The sequence below is a fragment of the Zootoca vivipara genome, chromosome 14, assembly GCF_965207765.1.
Source record: "Zootoca vivipara chromosome 14, rZooViv2.hap1.1, whole genome shotgun sequence".
Classification (NCBI taxonomy): domain Eukaryota; kingdom Metazoa; phylum Chordata; class Lepidosauria; order Squamata; family Lacertidae; genus Zootoca; species Zootoca vivipara.
The window spans coordinates 1,836,690-1,851,061 of NC_142597.1; the positions used below are offsets into that span (position 1 = coordinate 1,836,690).

The following is a 14,372-nucleotide window of genomic DNA, read 5'->3' on the forward strand; positions in this document are numbered from 1 at the left end:
ATTCGGATGGTCCGCCCCCGCCACTTAATGGATCCAAATGGCTTCCAGAGAGTGGTAGGGGATGCTTTATCCCATGTTGTTGGACTTTCAGCCGATTCCCTGGTGGCCCGCTGGATTGTAGAGATAACCAGGGCTATTCATAGCTGCCAAGTTTTCCCTTTTCTCGCGAGGAAGCCTATTCAGCATAAGGGAAAATCCCTGTAAAAAAGGGATAACTTGGCAGCTATGGGGCTATTGACTGGCTCCGAAGCATGACGGGCTCTTATTGCATGGAGCCCGGACAGCTCCATGCAATAAGAGTCATTTTGGACTCACAGCTGTCCATGGAGGCACAGGTCAACTCTGTGTCCAGGGCAGCTGTCTATCAGCTCCATCTGGTACGCAGGCTGAGACCCTACCTGACGGCGGACTGTCTCGCGAGAGTGGTGCATGCTCTAGTTATCTCCCGCTTGGACTACTGCAATGTGTTCTACATGGGGCTAGCTTTGAAGCTGACCCGGAAATTACAACTAATCCAGAATGCAGCAGCTAGACTGGTGACTGGGAGCGGCCGCCGAGACCACATAACACTGGTCCTGAAAGACCTACATTGGCTCCCAGTACGTTTCTGAGCACAGTTCAAAGTGTTGGTGTTGACCTTTAAAGCCCTAAATGGCCTCGGCCCAGTATATCTGAAGGAGCGTCTCCACCCCCATCGTTCTGCCCGGACACTGAGGTCCAGCGCCGAGGGTGTTCTGGCGGTTCCCTCGTTGCGAGAAGCCAAGTTGCAGGGAACCAGGCAGAGGGCCTTTTCGGTGGTGGCGCCCCCCGATCCCACCAGATGTCAAAGAGAAAAGCAGCTACCAGATTTTTAGAAAACACCTGAAGGCAGCCCTGTTTAGGGAGGCTTTTAATGTTTAATAGATTATTTTACTTTTTTTTTGTTGGAAGCCGCCCAGAGTGGCTGGGGAAACCCAGCCAGATTAGCGGGGTATAAATAATAAATTATATTATTATTATTATTATTTATTATTAAATGCATCTCTGGGTTATTTGTGGGGCATAGGAATTTGTTCATTTTTTTCCTTTTCAAAATATAGTCCGGTCCCCCACAAGGTCTGAGGGACAGTGGACCGGCCCCCTGCTGAAAAAAGTTTGCTGACCCCTGCATTACGAAATAACTCAAAATTTAAATAAATATAGAAAGGTACAACCCTGCTAGTGATGTTAATTGCTTACAATAATCTTTCAAATACTGTATAAATTTGCTCCAATCCTTTTGGAATGCTTGATCTTGCTGGTTTCAGATTTTTCCTATCAGCTTCGCCAGTTCTGCAAAGTCCATCAGCTTCATCTGCCCCTCTTCTTTCCTTGGTACTTGTTTCCATTTTGGGGCTAAAAGAATTCTTGCCACAGTAGTTGCACACATAAACAGTCCTTTATCTTCCCTTGGCATCTCTTCACCCACTATACCAAATAAAAAGGCTTCTGGTTTTTTAACAAAAGTATTTTTAAACATTTTCTTTAACTCATTATATATCATTTCCCAGAAAGCCTTTACCTCTTTGCAAGTCCACCACATGTGGTAAAAGATACCTTCCTTTTCTTTGCATTTCCAGCACTCATTTTGTTATTGTCTTATACATTTTGGCAAGTTTAGCTGGTGTTAAATACCATTTATACATCATTTTCATAACATTTTATTTAAGTGCAACCAATGCAATAAGAAGAATCCTTGGAAAAGACCCTGATGTTGGGAAAGATTGAGGGCACTAGGAGAAGGGGACGACAGAGGACAAGAACATGAGTTTGACCAAACTGCGGGAGGCAGTGCAAGACAGGAGTGCCTGGCGTGCTATGGTCCATGGGGTCATGAAGAGTCGGACACGACTAAACGACTAAACAACAACAACACATGCAATAAAGTTAATACCTTCCTTCCATAACCTTTCCTATGATTCTAATTGAATATCATCATATCCAAAATCTTTAGGCCAGTGTATCATCACAGATTTAACCTCTTCATCTTTGGTATGGCATTCCAGTAATAATTTATACATTTTCTAAAGTATTTTCCTCTTGTCATCCAGAAGTCTATCTCAAACGTAGATCTTACTCTGTCAAAACAGTTTTTATTTTTATCCTCCTTAAACACATCATTTACCTGGTGATATTGCAACCAATCCATCAATAGCTCTTATTTCTTCAAATGTTTTTAATCTCAACTGACTTCCTATGTCTGTCAGTAAATCTGTATACATGGCCCACTTTCCTTTCATATTTAACTTCTTTGCCGCTATTGTTTCTATTGGGGAGAGCCACCAAGGGTTTTTACATTCCAATAATGTTTTAGATCTGTTCCATAAATTGATTTTCTTATTGTGTGATTCAGGAATCCTTTATGCACTTTTACTTTATCATACCATAAATACGCGTGCCATCCCTATCTATTATCGTAACCTTCCAAGTCTAATAAATCAGTATTCTCCAACAGAATCCAATCCCTTAACCATCATAGACAGGACACTGCATAATATAATCTCAAATTGGCAGAGAGAAACCACCTCTTTCCTTCGTTTCTTTTAGAAGTTTGTATTTGATTCTTGATTTTTTTCCCTGCCAGATAAATTTTGATAATACTTTTTGCCATTCTTTGAAGTGACCCTCCCCTCTGATCACTGGGATTGTTTGAAATAAAAACAACATTTTAGGTAGCACATTCATCTTTACAGCAGGTAGTCTTCCCCAAAGAGATAATTTAATCCTTCCCCACACTTCTAAGTCTCTCTTAACCCGTTTTGTTTTGGCAGTGATTCAATTAGGTCACAGTAGGATTCAGCTACTGATGTTATGGACTGGAGCTGAGAGGAGGACCTTTGTCAGTGTGTTGTGTGATTGCTATCAAGTTGGTTGGGTTTTTTGTGTTCTTTCCATTTAGTGAGCTTGTAAAACATAACATAATTAAAGAAATGGTGCAAAGAATTGACTGGTTACCAAGGTAAAGGTAAAGGGACCCCTGACCATTAGGTCCAGTCGTGACCAACTCTGGGGTTGCGGCTCTCATCTCACGTTATTGGCCGAGGGAGCCAGCTTCCAGGTCATGTGGCCAGCATGACTAAGCCGCTTCTGGCGAACCAGAGCAGCACACGGAAACGCCGTTTACCTTCCCGCTGTAGCGGTACCTATTTATCTACTTGCACTTTGACATGCTTTTGAACTGCTAGGTTGGCAGGAGCTGGGACAGAGCAACGGGAGCTCATCCCATCGCGGGGATCTGAACTGCCGACCTTCTGATCGGTAAGCCCTAGGCTCTGTGGTTTAACCCACAGCGCCACCCATGTCCCATGGTCACCCAGAAAGCGATGTAAAATAATACTATTAAGTGAACAAGGCTACAGTTATGAAGAAATTAGAAGAAAAATTGGTGGAAACTTAACCAAAGGTAGCATTTTTAAATTTTTGAAGAGGCATAAGGAGACTTCAAAATCAGACTGGTAAAGGTAGGAAAAGGTTCACAACAGCAAGTGACAATAGAAGAACTGAGAAACTGTGGCTACATCACAAGAAAATCATCTGGGTTTATACAAGATGAGATGGGGTAATGTAATGTGAAGTTGAGTGCAAGGACCGTTTGGCGCAGACTGCAGGAATATGGTCTAAATGCTAGAATTCCAAGGAAAAAGCCATTGTTATCTCTCAAACAATGGTTGAAACGATTAAACTGGGCTAAAACCCATGTTAACTGGACAGCAGAACAATGGGACGGTGTTATTTGGAGTGATGAGACCAAATCTCCTTGCTTGGTAGTGATGGCATGAAATACGTGAGGTGATGAATTGGAGAAGATTTACATCCGACTTGCATTGCACCTACTGTGAAATCTCATTTTTTCTGTGAGTTTCAGGTTTCTTCTTTATAACTGCTGTTATAATAAATAATCATTCATAAAAGTCACTGCATTCCATCTTCATTAAATTATCTTTCCATTGATATATAATATTATGGTATTACTCAGTGCTTTATTCCTGGAGGGACGAAGGGGTATGCAAACCCCTAAACATTTTGTGAATCTAATGGGAGAAGAAACTAAACTTTTTTTTTTAAAAAAAATAGTTTATTCTCTAGCACGGTGAATCGTCAGTTCCGCTGCTACCCCTGATGTTGGCCTCATTTCCTGTCACGATGTTTCCTGAGTCTCAAGACAGAAGCAAGCGTTTAATGCAGGGGTCGGTCAGCAACCTTTTCCAGTCCACTGTCCCTCAGACCTTGGGGGCGGACGGGGGCAGACTGTATTTTGAAAAAAAATATGAACAAATTCCTATGCCCCACAAATAACCCAGAGATGCATTTTAAATAAAAGGACACATTCTACTCATGTAAAAACACGCTGATTCCTGGACCATCCATGGGCCAGATTTAGAAGGTGATTGGGCCGGATCCGGCCCCAGGGGTTTAGTTTGCCTACCCATGGTTTAATGTGTGAAGCAGTGTGGAATGTGGATGTGGTATTTTACTGATGAAAGTTTGGCCTCATTGAGGAGCAGTATTTCAATATGAGCAATGTATGTTCTTTGTACTTTTGCCCATTTACTGTATTTATTTTTCACTCTTTGCTTGCTGCTTTTCATCCAAACAGGTGTGCAATAGCAATAAGAACTGCCACTGTCACCCGGGGTGGGCCCCTCCCTACTGTGACACCAAAGGATATGGCGGCAGTCTGGACAGTGGACCTCCATACAATGGCAAGTACCTTCCTGTGCCTCTCTGGCTTGGTTTTCCTTGGGTTTGGGATAACCAGCCTTTGGAAACTTGAGGCCTCTGGATTGGTGGGGGGAATCTTACAACTTCTAGAGCTTTTGTTTGTCCTGGGCCAACTTTCTGCAAAAGTCATTATCCACCTGGATCAGCACTGTATTGCTGACGTACCCAATAAAACAAAGAACTTTTTTCTATGTGCCTCGGCCACAGCAAGAATTTTAGTGGCATCTTATTGGAAGAGTGATAAGCTACCAATTAAAAAAGAATGGCTTTTTAAAACTGTGGATTACGTTGAATTGGCCTTCTTGTCAGAAAAGATGAAAGAAAATCCTAGAAATAAATTTGTTGAAGAGTGGAATAGTTTTTGAGTTACTTAAAAAGGGGTGCAAACTAAACATGGTTCACACATTGGAATAACTTGTAGAATAAAATTCTGGTTAAATAATAATAAAATATAAGATTAAATAAGTTATATGACTGGTTTCAAACTAATAATTGTCAATCTTATGTTATTTTTGTATGATTGTATGAAGAACTGTAATAGGGAAGCCAAAATTTTATTATATATATACAGGATTAAAAACTTCAAAGCCATATTGAGAGTATCTGCGTCAAAATTAAGGGAGAGAAAAATAACAGTGATCTCATTGTGGGAGTTTACTATAGACCCCCAAGCCAAACTGAGGACACAGATGATGCCTTCCTGGAACAGATGGCCAACCATTCAAAAGGAAGTGAGATAGTAGTAATGGGGGATTTCAACTATCCTGATATTTGTTGGATGTCAAACTCAGCCAAGAGCATTAAGGTCAAACAGATTCCTCACTACAGGTAGGTAGCCGTGTTGGTCTGAGTCGAAGCAAAATAAAAAAATTCCTTCAGTAGCACCTTAAAGACCAACTAAGTTTTTATTTTGGTATGAGCTTTCATGTGCATGCACACTTCTTCAGATACACTTGAAACAGAAGAGTCAGATCCTTATGTATACTGTATAAGGATCCCCCACCCTCTGTATATACATAAGCCACCTTGAGTCCCTGTCAGGGGAAGAAGGGTGGCATAAATGAACAACAGCAACCACCTGAAGCCACCATTGCACATCACCTTTCTTACCCCAATTTTATCTTCTCCATGTCTCCTACTCCCTTCATGGATCACTGCTATGAGCTATGCCATGCAGGGCCACCCAAGATGGACAGGTCATAGTGGAGAGTTTTGACTAAACGTGATCCACCTGGAGAAGGAACTGGCAAGCCACTCCAGTATCCCTGCCAAGAAAACTCCATGGACAAAGACAACAGGCATATAAAAGTTATGACGCTGGAAGATGAGCCCCTCAGGTCGGAAGGCGTCCAACATGCTACTGAGGAAGAGCGGAGGACAAGTACAAGTAGATTCAGAGCTGATGAAATGGCTGGGCCAAAGCCGAAAGGTCGCTCAGTTGCGGATATGCCTGGAAGCGAAAGGAAAGTCCAATGCTGTAAAGAAAAATATTGTATAGGAACCTGGAATGTAAGAACCATGGATAATGGTAAGCTGGATGTGGTCAAAAATGAGATGGCAAGAATAAATATTGACATCCTGGGCATCAGTGAACTAAAATGGAAGGGAATGGGCGAATTCAGTTCGGATGACAATCCTATCTACTACTGTGGGCAAGAATCACGTAGAAGAAATGGAGTGGCCCTCATAGTCAACAAAAGAGTGGCAAAAGCTGTACTGGGATGCAATCTCAAAAATGACAGAATGATCTCGATACGAATCCAAGGCAGACCTTTTAACATCACAGTAATCCAAGTTTATGCACCAACTACCGGTGCTGAAGAAAGTGAAATTGACCAATTCTTTTTTAAAAAAATTAAAAAAAGGTTTATTAATAAATTTAAAATATTACATAGAGAAAAGATATGAAAAACAAAAACACATCAAATCTTATAAATCTTATAAATCATAACAATTACTATGGATGGAGGCTCATAACATTATACAGGAGGCAGCAACGAAAACCATCCCAAGGAAAAGGAAATGCAAGAAAGCAAAGTGGCTGTCCAATGAGGCCTTACAAATAGCGGGGGAGAGGAGGCAAGCAAAATGCAAGGGAGATAGGGAAAGATTCAGGAAAATGAATGCAGATTTCCAAAAAATAGCAAGGAGAGACAATGGGGTTGAGGAAGTTTGTAATTCCCACCCTGCAGAAAGGTAACCATTGTTGCTGTTGTTGCTAATTTTGTTTGTTTGTTTATGCTCTCTCTCTTTCAGATGTGGATAACACCACCAGAAATTGGCTGCTGGCCTTCTTCTGCCTGATTCTCCCTCTCCTGTTGCTTTTGCTCTTCACTTACCTCGCGAGGAATCAGTTGCTGCCATCCTTAATGCCGTCGATAGAGGCTTGTTGTGGGTAAGTATTTTCTGTCCCTCCCCCCTGCTGTGTGGAAAGCCTAGGAATTATTTGGCAGAACAAAGGCATTTAAAGGCTCTGTGTGCAGCGTTGGTCATATTCCAGGTTCCAGGCCTGGTCCACTGGTGAGGCGCCTGCCTTGAGCTTAAGAGGCAGTGGCTGCCTGCAATGGTGCTGGTTTGCAGCAAGATCTCATGAGATCTCACCGAAATTTCACGAGATCTCGCACAGCACACAAGATCCTGCGATATCTCCCTGGAAACCAGTGCCAGTGCCACCACTTTGTGGATGCCGCTTTGCAACACAGGTAAAAGAGGAGCAGTGGCAGCAAGTGTGTGTGTGTTTGTGTTACGTTCCCAAAATTGGGTGTGTCCCCCTGCCAGGGGCATTTTGTATTATGCAGAATGGAGAAGATTCGGTTTTTCTAGAGCCAACTGAACACCAGCCAAGTTCCCCCCAGTTTGCCAGCCCTGTTTTGTTTTCTGCACGCTGTCGGAAAACAGTTGGAGAAGTCAGACCTTTGGTCTCAGTGTTGCTTACTCTGACTGTCAGTGACTTCCCAGCATTTCAGGCAGGAGCCTTCCCTGGAAATTTTGCAGGCAAAGCATGGGATTTACTGTTAAATTTACAGATTTTCTCTTAGAAATTCTGGGTATGGCTGAATCCTGGAATTGCTATACAAGCCTGTGCATAGAAGCTGAGCCTCATGTTAAAGTCGCATCCAGTGTGTTATGTTCACTTAGAGAGAACAACTGCAAGGCTCCGCAAAGTGTTCCCTGTAATGCCACCACACACAAAACTGAGACATTCGATCAGGGGTCACCATCCCTTTTGGACCAGTGGGCATATTTGGAGTTTTGAGAAAGTGCTATCACAAATAGCTGCCAGGGGGTTTGGAGCCTAGCACAATATGGCTGCCACGGTGTGTGGTGTAAGACAAAATGACTGGGCTTCAAGATGGTACTGGCATCCCACCCTCACACACTTAATCCTGGGGTTAAGTGAAATTTGGGTATGTTAAAGGTTGCCTGTTCAGTGTAGAACAAGCTGAGCCCACAGAAGCTAGCAAGGAGAAATCTTGCGCATTGTGGAATTTTGAGGGGGTTTTTATTGAGACCTTTCATAGGTAGCAGAGGAGGCACAGGAAGGGATGCTAGTGCCTGCAGGCCACGTCATTCCTCTGTCAAGGTCAGTGCAGGTGAAGGATTAATCAACTTCTGTGATCCCACCATCATCACTGTGGGCAAAGAGTGTGGAGTGTGCTTTCTTGCATTCTGTACCGTTCGGTGTGGGCAGAATAACATCACTCTGTTTAGCTTATGCTAACTTGGACCTTTGTTAGTTAGGGGGAAGTGGGACAGATTGATACAGAAAAATCCAATCTCATATTTTTATGTAACAAAAATGAATAAAATAAAAATTTTGGCTTGATGCATGACATAACTAATTAATATTATAATAGCAATCAAAAGAACCATTAAAGTTAGAAGATAATGAGAATATAATGACTTGAGTAAAAAATGGGTTTTGTATTATTCTGCCCCACCTACAGGGCACTTTGATACAAAGCGTAAATTGTATGAGAATGGTAATTATTTGCAAAAATGTAATGAAAAAACAATTTTTATTGTCAGCCTTACAATTTGTTGCTTAAAATCTAAATTACATATCGAAACTTACAGTGTTTCACACATATCATAGACTTTATGGCAGGTATTCTTAACAAAACATCAAAACATATTAATATTTCCTCAAACACCTATCCATTTTTTTAAAAACTTTGATTTTTTTTAAAAAGAACTCACATTAGGGAGTAAAACATAGTAATTTAAATCATCATCATCATCAACAACAACAGCAGTTATTTATTTATACCCCGCCCATCTGGCTGGGTTTCCCCAGACACTCTGGGCGGCTTCCAACAAAGATTAAAAATACAATAAAACATCAGTCATCAAAAACTTCCCCAAACAGGGCTGCCTTCAATCTTCTAAACATCGCATAGTTGTTTATCTCTTTGACATCTGATGGGAGGGCTTTCCACAGGGTGGGCACCACTACCGAAAAGGCCCTCTGCCTGGTTCCCTGTAACTTCACTTCTTGCAATGAGGGAACCGCCAGAAGGCCCTCAGTGCTGGACCTCAGTGTGTGTGGGGGGGGGGTGGAGACGCTCCTTCAGGTATACTGGACTGAGGCCATTTAGGGCTTTAAAGGTCAGCACCAACACTTTGAATTGTGCTTAGAAACGTACCCGGAGCAAATGTAGATCTTTCAAGACCAGTGTTATGTGGTCTTGGCGGCCACTCCCAATCACCAGTCTGTCTGGTTGCTGCATTCTGGATTAGTTATAGTTTCTTGGTCACCTTCAAAGGTAGCCCCAAGAAGAGCGCATTGCAGTAGTCCAAGGGGGAGATAACTAGAGCATGCACCACTCTGGTGAGACAGTCTGCGGGCAGGTAGGGTCTCAGCCTGCATTCCAGATGGAGCTGATAGACAGCTGCTCTGGACACAGAATTGACCTGCGCCTCCATGGACAGCTGTGAATCCAAACTCCCAGGCTGCATACCTGCTCCTTCAGGGGCACAGTTGCCCCATTCAGGACCAGAATGATGAGGCCTGAATCCTGATTGGAAGGGACCAAATGGTCCGCATCTTCCAGGAGTGCCTGGAGTTGTTCAGCAACCACCCACTCAATCACCTTGCCCAAGAATGGAAGATTTGAGACTAGACAATAGTTTGCCATATTGGCCGGGTCTAAAAATGTTTTTTTGAGAAGCGGTTTAATGACCGCCTCTTTCAGCGGGTCTGGGAAGGCTCCCTCACAGAGGGAAGCATTCACCACCCCGCAGAGCCCATTCCCCAGCCCTTCCAGACTCACTTTTATGAGCTAGGATGGGCAAGGATCAAGGAGACAGGTGGTCGGTTTCACTTGTCCAAGCAGCCTGTGCACATCCTTGGAAGTAACAGATTGGAATTGATCCCATATAACATGACAAGACAGGACTCCAGCACTCTCCCGCCCTGGGAGTCTACCTCTTTTTGAATCTGAGCGACTTTACCTGCAAAAAAACTTTGCAAAATCCTTGCAGGAGATCTTGGGATCTTTACCAGGCCCCGATGACAAATTTAAATTTTATTTAAACAAAATGCTTATAAAAAATAAGATAATTACTTAATGTTTTAACTTAATGTTTAGCTTCTATTGTACATTATATCCACTTAAGTCAATAGAAAAAATATAAACAGATGATGATTGAGATTTCCCTTTGGAAATTTGGTTTTGGCAATGGCAAAACAACATCCTTGAAATAAACGCTTGCCTTATCTTCTACAATGCGGAAGACAAACATACAAGATCTTGTTTTTTTCCTGAGATATGACACTTGATAATTGGTCATATTATAGTTAGAAATTACTTTGGCCACGTAGTAAACAAAAGTTTTTCTTTTCAAATTTATTGAGTTTAGAGATTTCATGCAAACTTGTATATTGGGGCACTATTTTACGCTAGCAGGGCACTTTTATATGTATCAATGTGCCCCATGTCTTAGTGTATCAAAGTGCCCCAACGGACTTTTTTTAAAAAACTAACAATTATTAATAAAACCACTGAAGTTATTTAAAAATCACGTGTTATCCTGATTACTGAGTAGAATAACTTGTGAGCTGTGGGAGATAGCTAGCCCAGCGTTCGCCCTGCAATCGCAGGCCAATGACGTTTCATTCAGGAATGTGATGTGCTTGGTTGCTGTTGTAATTCTCTGTAATATGAAACGTCCTTACTATGTCTGTATCTGTGTGTCGTGGCTCTTACAGCCGAGAGGAAGCATCTCTCGGCTGGGGAGTTTACCTTAAAATAAACACCTGAGTTTTAATGAGAAGGAGTCACGGAAAGTAATTTCTAGACACTGAAGCTGAATTACTTTTCTAGCTGCACATCAAGCTCTGCAAATTAGAACTGGAAAGAAAGGTTTCTGAAGTTTTAGCAGAGGAAAACGCCACGGAGCGTACTGGGCAAACTGGCCCAGCTGGACATTGCTAGTGAGCAGAGAGGTTTTTTACCTTATGTTTCTAGGTGCTGTGCCCTATCTTTTCAAGATACTTTCACATAACTTACCTTTGGTATTTTAAAATCTTAACTAAATGATGTAAAACAGTGTTGGAACACTTTTACATTTCACGTAATTTTTTAGATGGCTATGCTAAAAACACACCTACTCTCGTCAAACGGCAATGGCTAACTGGCGGGTGGTGCGGTCGCAACTGTTGTACCCACACATGTATAGACATGTTTTAGTGATGTCGCAACACAAATAACATTTCTTGATATTGAAATATTGTTGGTGCATCAATGTGCCCCGCTTCCCCCTAATTGCGTAAGGCTTGTGCCAGTTTAAATCAGTGGAAAGCCTCTGTAATTAAGGATTTGTTACCATCTTCGGCAACTACGCTCTCTCTCCCTCCCCACCTTCCCTTGGAGAATGATCTAGAAAGGGGATCTTGCTTAATCGCCTTCTCTGTATCACACCTGGAGCCTTCTCTCTCCCTCTCCTGGCAGGCCAGGTTTGCCAGGTAAGAGGGGCAACTGACCTGGTAATCACCAATGCCACAAATACACCAGCTGACTGGTTCCACTGCTGGGAATCAGCTGATCATTGGGACTTACATGGCTCTGGGCATTCAGCTGCAAACCCATTTTGGCTCAGCTGCATCTTTCCTGGCAGATACACTTGTTTTGATAAACCTGTTTGGTTTGCATGTTTGAAGCTGAAGCGGATATCCAAGTTCTTGCTTGAATATTTCCAGACATAGCTTACCAATCATGAGAATCTATTTGGATCAGGTCAAATCATTATTTTGTTCTGCGAACCACCCTGAGATCTTATGATGAATGGTGATATATAAATCTAATAAATAAATAAGGGTGGCCATATGTCCTCTTTTTCCAGGTCACATCTTCTTTTTACATGAGTGTGTAAAATGAGAATTGTCATAGTGATCCATAGTAAAAGGAGAAGTTGGCAGGTGTGTCCTCTTCAAAATTATGTCAACCCTAAAATCATTAATAATAATAATAATTATTATTATTTTAAGAAAGCTATGTCCCAAATTTGGTGTGGAAATTTTGTCACAGGCAGAACTGCAAATGAACAACTTGGGCTATGTAAAGAATGCTCTATATGAGTATTGCAAGGTGTCGACAGGCCTGCATAGGATGTCATCAATCAATCTGTGTTGTTTTATTTAGGCGTTTCAGAAGAAGGTCAGACAATAGGATACAGGAGTCGGTACACACTTCCTACCCACCAAACATTCCCTATTCTACAAGGGACATGTCGGCTCCTATGGTAAGAGCTTTCCTGATCTTGACTAGTGGTGGGGCTTGGAAAAAATAAAGTGGCCGAAGGCCACTTAGAATGGGCAGGAGCCATGGCTGCACTACAAATATGTACCAGCAATTGATGTGGTTCAGGGGAGGCAGGGCTTTGAGGGCAAACGGGCCAGAGGGAGGAGGCCCTGGCTGACAGCTTCCTCTTAGTGTTGCCCTTGTAGAACTCAGCAGGCAGGAGAAAGATGGGGGCAACACTGGCATTCGTTGGCTCTGCCTGCCATTGGCTCTGGCCGCTCTGCTTTCTGCGCTACCGGTCCAAATAGTGGCTGGTGTGGTTCTCCCCTCCCACCCCCACCTCTACCTCAATACTGGGAATTGTTATACAGTGAGAATCTGGAGAATTTTCCGTGGGGGAATCCCTGCCTGCCCCTCCCCACAATTAAAGTTTTTCTGGGGGAAGGAATTACTATGAAAACAGTTCTAAGGCCACATGCACACCATGCATGTAAAGCTTCCATAACAGACTACAGCCCCCAGGATTCTTTGGGAGAAGGAAGCCAAGTGCTTGAACGAGAGAAGCCTGATGATCTGATGACATCGGAGATTGGCCCTTGCTCATCTGGTGTGTCTGAGATGTCAGCATGACTGGCAGATGAAAACATCTGAAGGGGTCACAGTGCAGAATGCTGTCCTTCAGGCAAAATAATGTGAAGCTGCTTGGACAATCATAATCTTGAGCTGGAATGTAATTTTACACGAAGACAGGGCCTGGTCCTGTTAGGGAAGGAAAGGGAGCTTTTGAAAAACACAGGAGAGGATCCACACACAGCCTTGGGAAGTGGGTCAGAACAAGGCGGAGATAAACGACACAGAAAATACTTGGAAATATAGGAAGCTGGTCCATCTATTCCAAGTTTTATCCCTTAATGGCTTGGGGCCTTATGCTCTACTGCTTTGCTCTGTGGAACGGGCTCTGTTTTGGGTGCCACAGAACACTCCTTTTAGTGTGGCAGCACTTATACCAGGCATCCCCAAACTGCGGCCCTCCAGATGTTTTGGCCTACAACTCCCATGATCCCTATGTGTTTTGCCACCGAGCAGAGGCGGAGCTGGGATGTGGGTGGTGCTGTGGTCTAAACTACTGAGCCTAGAGCTTGCCAATCAGAAGGTCGGCAGTTCGAATCCCCGCGACGGGGTGAGCTCCCATTGTTCGGTCCCAGCTCCTGCCCACCTAGCAGTTCGAAAGCACGTCAAAGTGCAAGTAGATAAATAGGTAGTGCTCCAGCAGGAAGGTAAATGGCATTTCCGTGCACTGCTCTGGTTTCGCCAGAAGCAGCTTAGTCATACTGGCCACATGACCCGGAAGCTGTCTGTGGACAAACGCCGGCTCCCTCGGCCTATAGAGTGAGGTGAGCACTGCAACCCCAGAGTTGTCCGCGACTGGACCTAATGGTCGGGGTATCTTTACCTTTAGAGGCGGAGCTAGCTGCTCTGGCACCCAGGTCCCGGGGGGGCGCCACCCGTGGCAAGTATCGGGGGTGGGGGTGCAGCGATGTCACCCCCCTCAGGGATGACACTCAGGGCCCACTGCATTGCCCCCTTCCTCCACCACAGCTGTAACTCTTTCTGTGTTTTACTGAAGGACTCTGAAAATGAAGTGTATGGCTATTTCTGGGTACCATCAACTCATGCCACTTAACAGAATCCTCACTGGTGAATTTTCCATTTTAAAAATAACCTTTGCTTACACTGGTTTCCTCGCAGAGCACACAAGCAAACAGATATCCTGTGCCAGCGTACACAGCTAATCTGCAACCATATTGTGACACTTATCACCACACTTCCCTGGAGCAGCACTGCATCCCAATGAGGTTGGTAGCGGCAATGCAAAGAAAGTCACAGCTT

General features: G+C 43.4%; 1 protein-coding gene across 1 annotated transcript in view; it reads left to right on the forward strand.

Annotated features, from left to right (window-relative positions):
- The window catches only part of ADAM9 (ADAM metallopeptidase domain 9), a 95,909-nt gene that overhangs the window by 76,823 nt on the left and 4,714 nt on the right, over nt 1-14,372 (forward strand). Inside the window, exons 18-21 of the mRNA XM_035139116.3 lie at nt 4,616-4,721; nt 6,997-7,135; nt 12,384-12,483; nt 14,232-14,338. Coding sequence (XP_034995007.2) covers nt 4,616-4,721; nt 6,997-7,135; nt 12,384-12,483; nt 14,232-14,338 — 452 coding nt within the window. The remainder of the gene's footprint in view (nt 1-4,615; nt 4,722-6,996; nt 7,136-12,383; nt 12,484-14,231; nt 14,339-14,372) is intronic.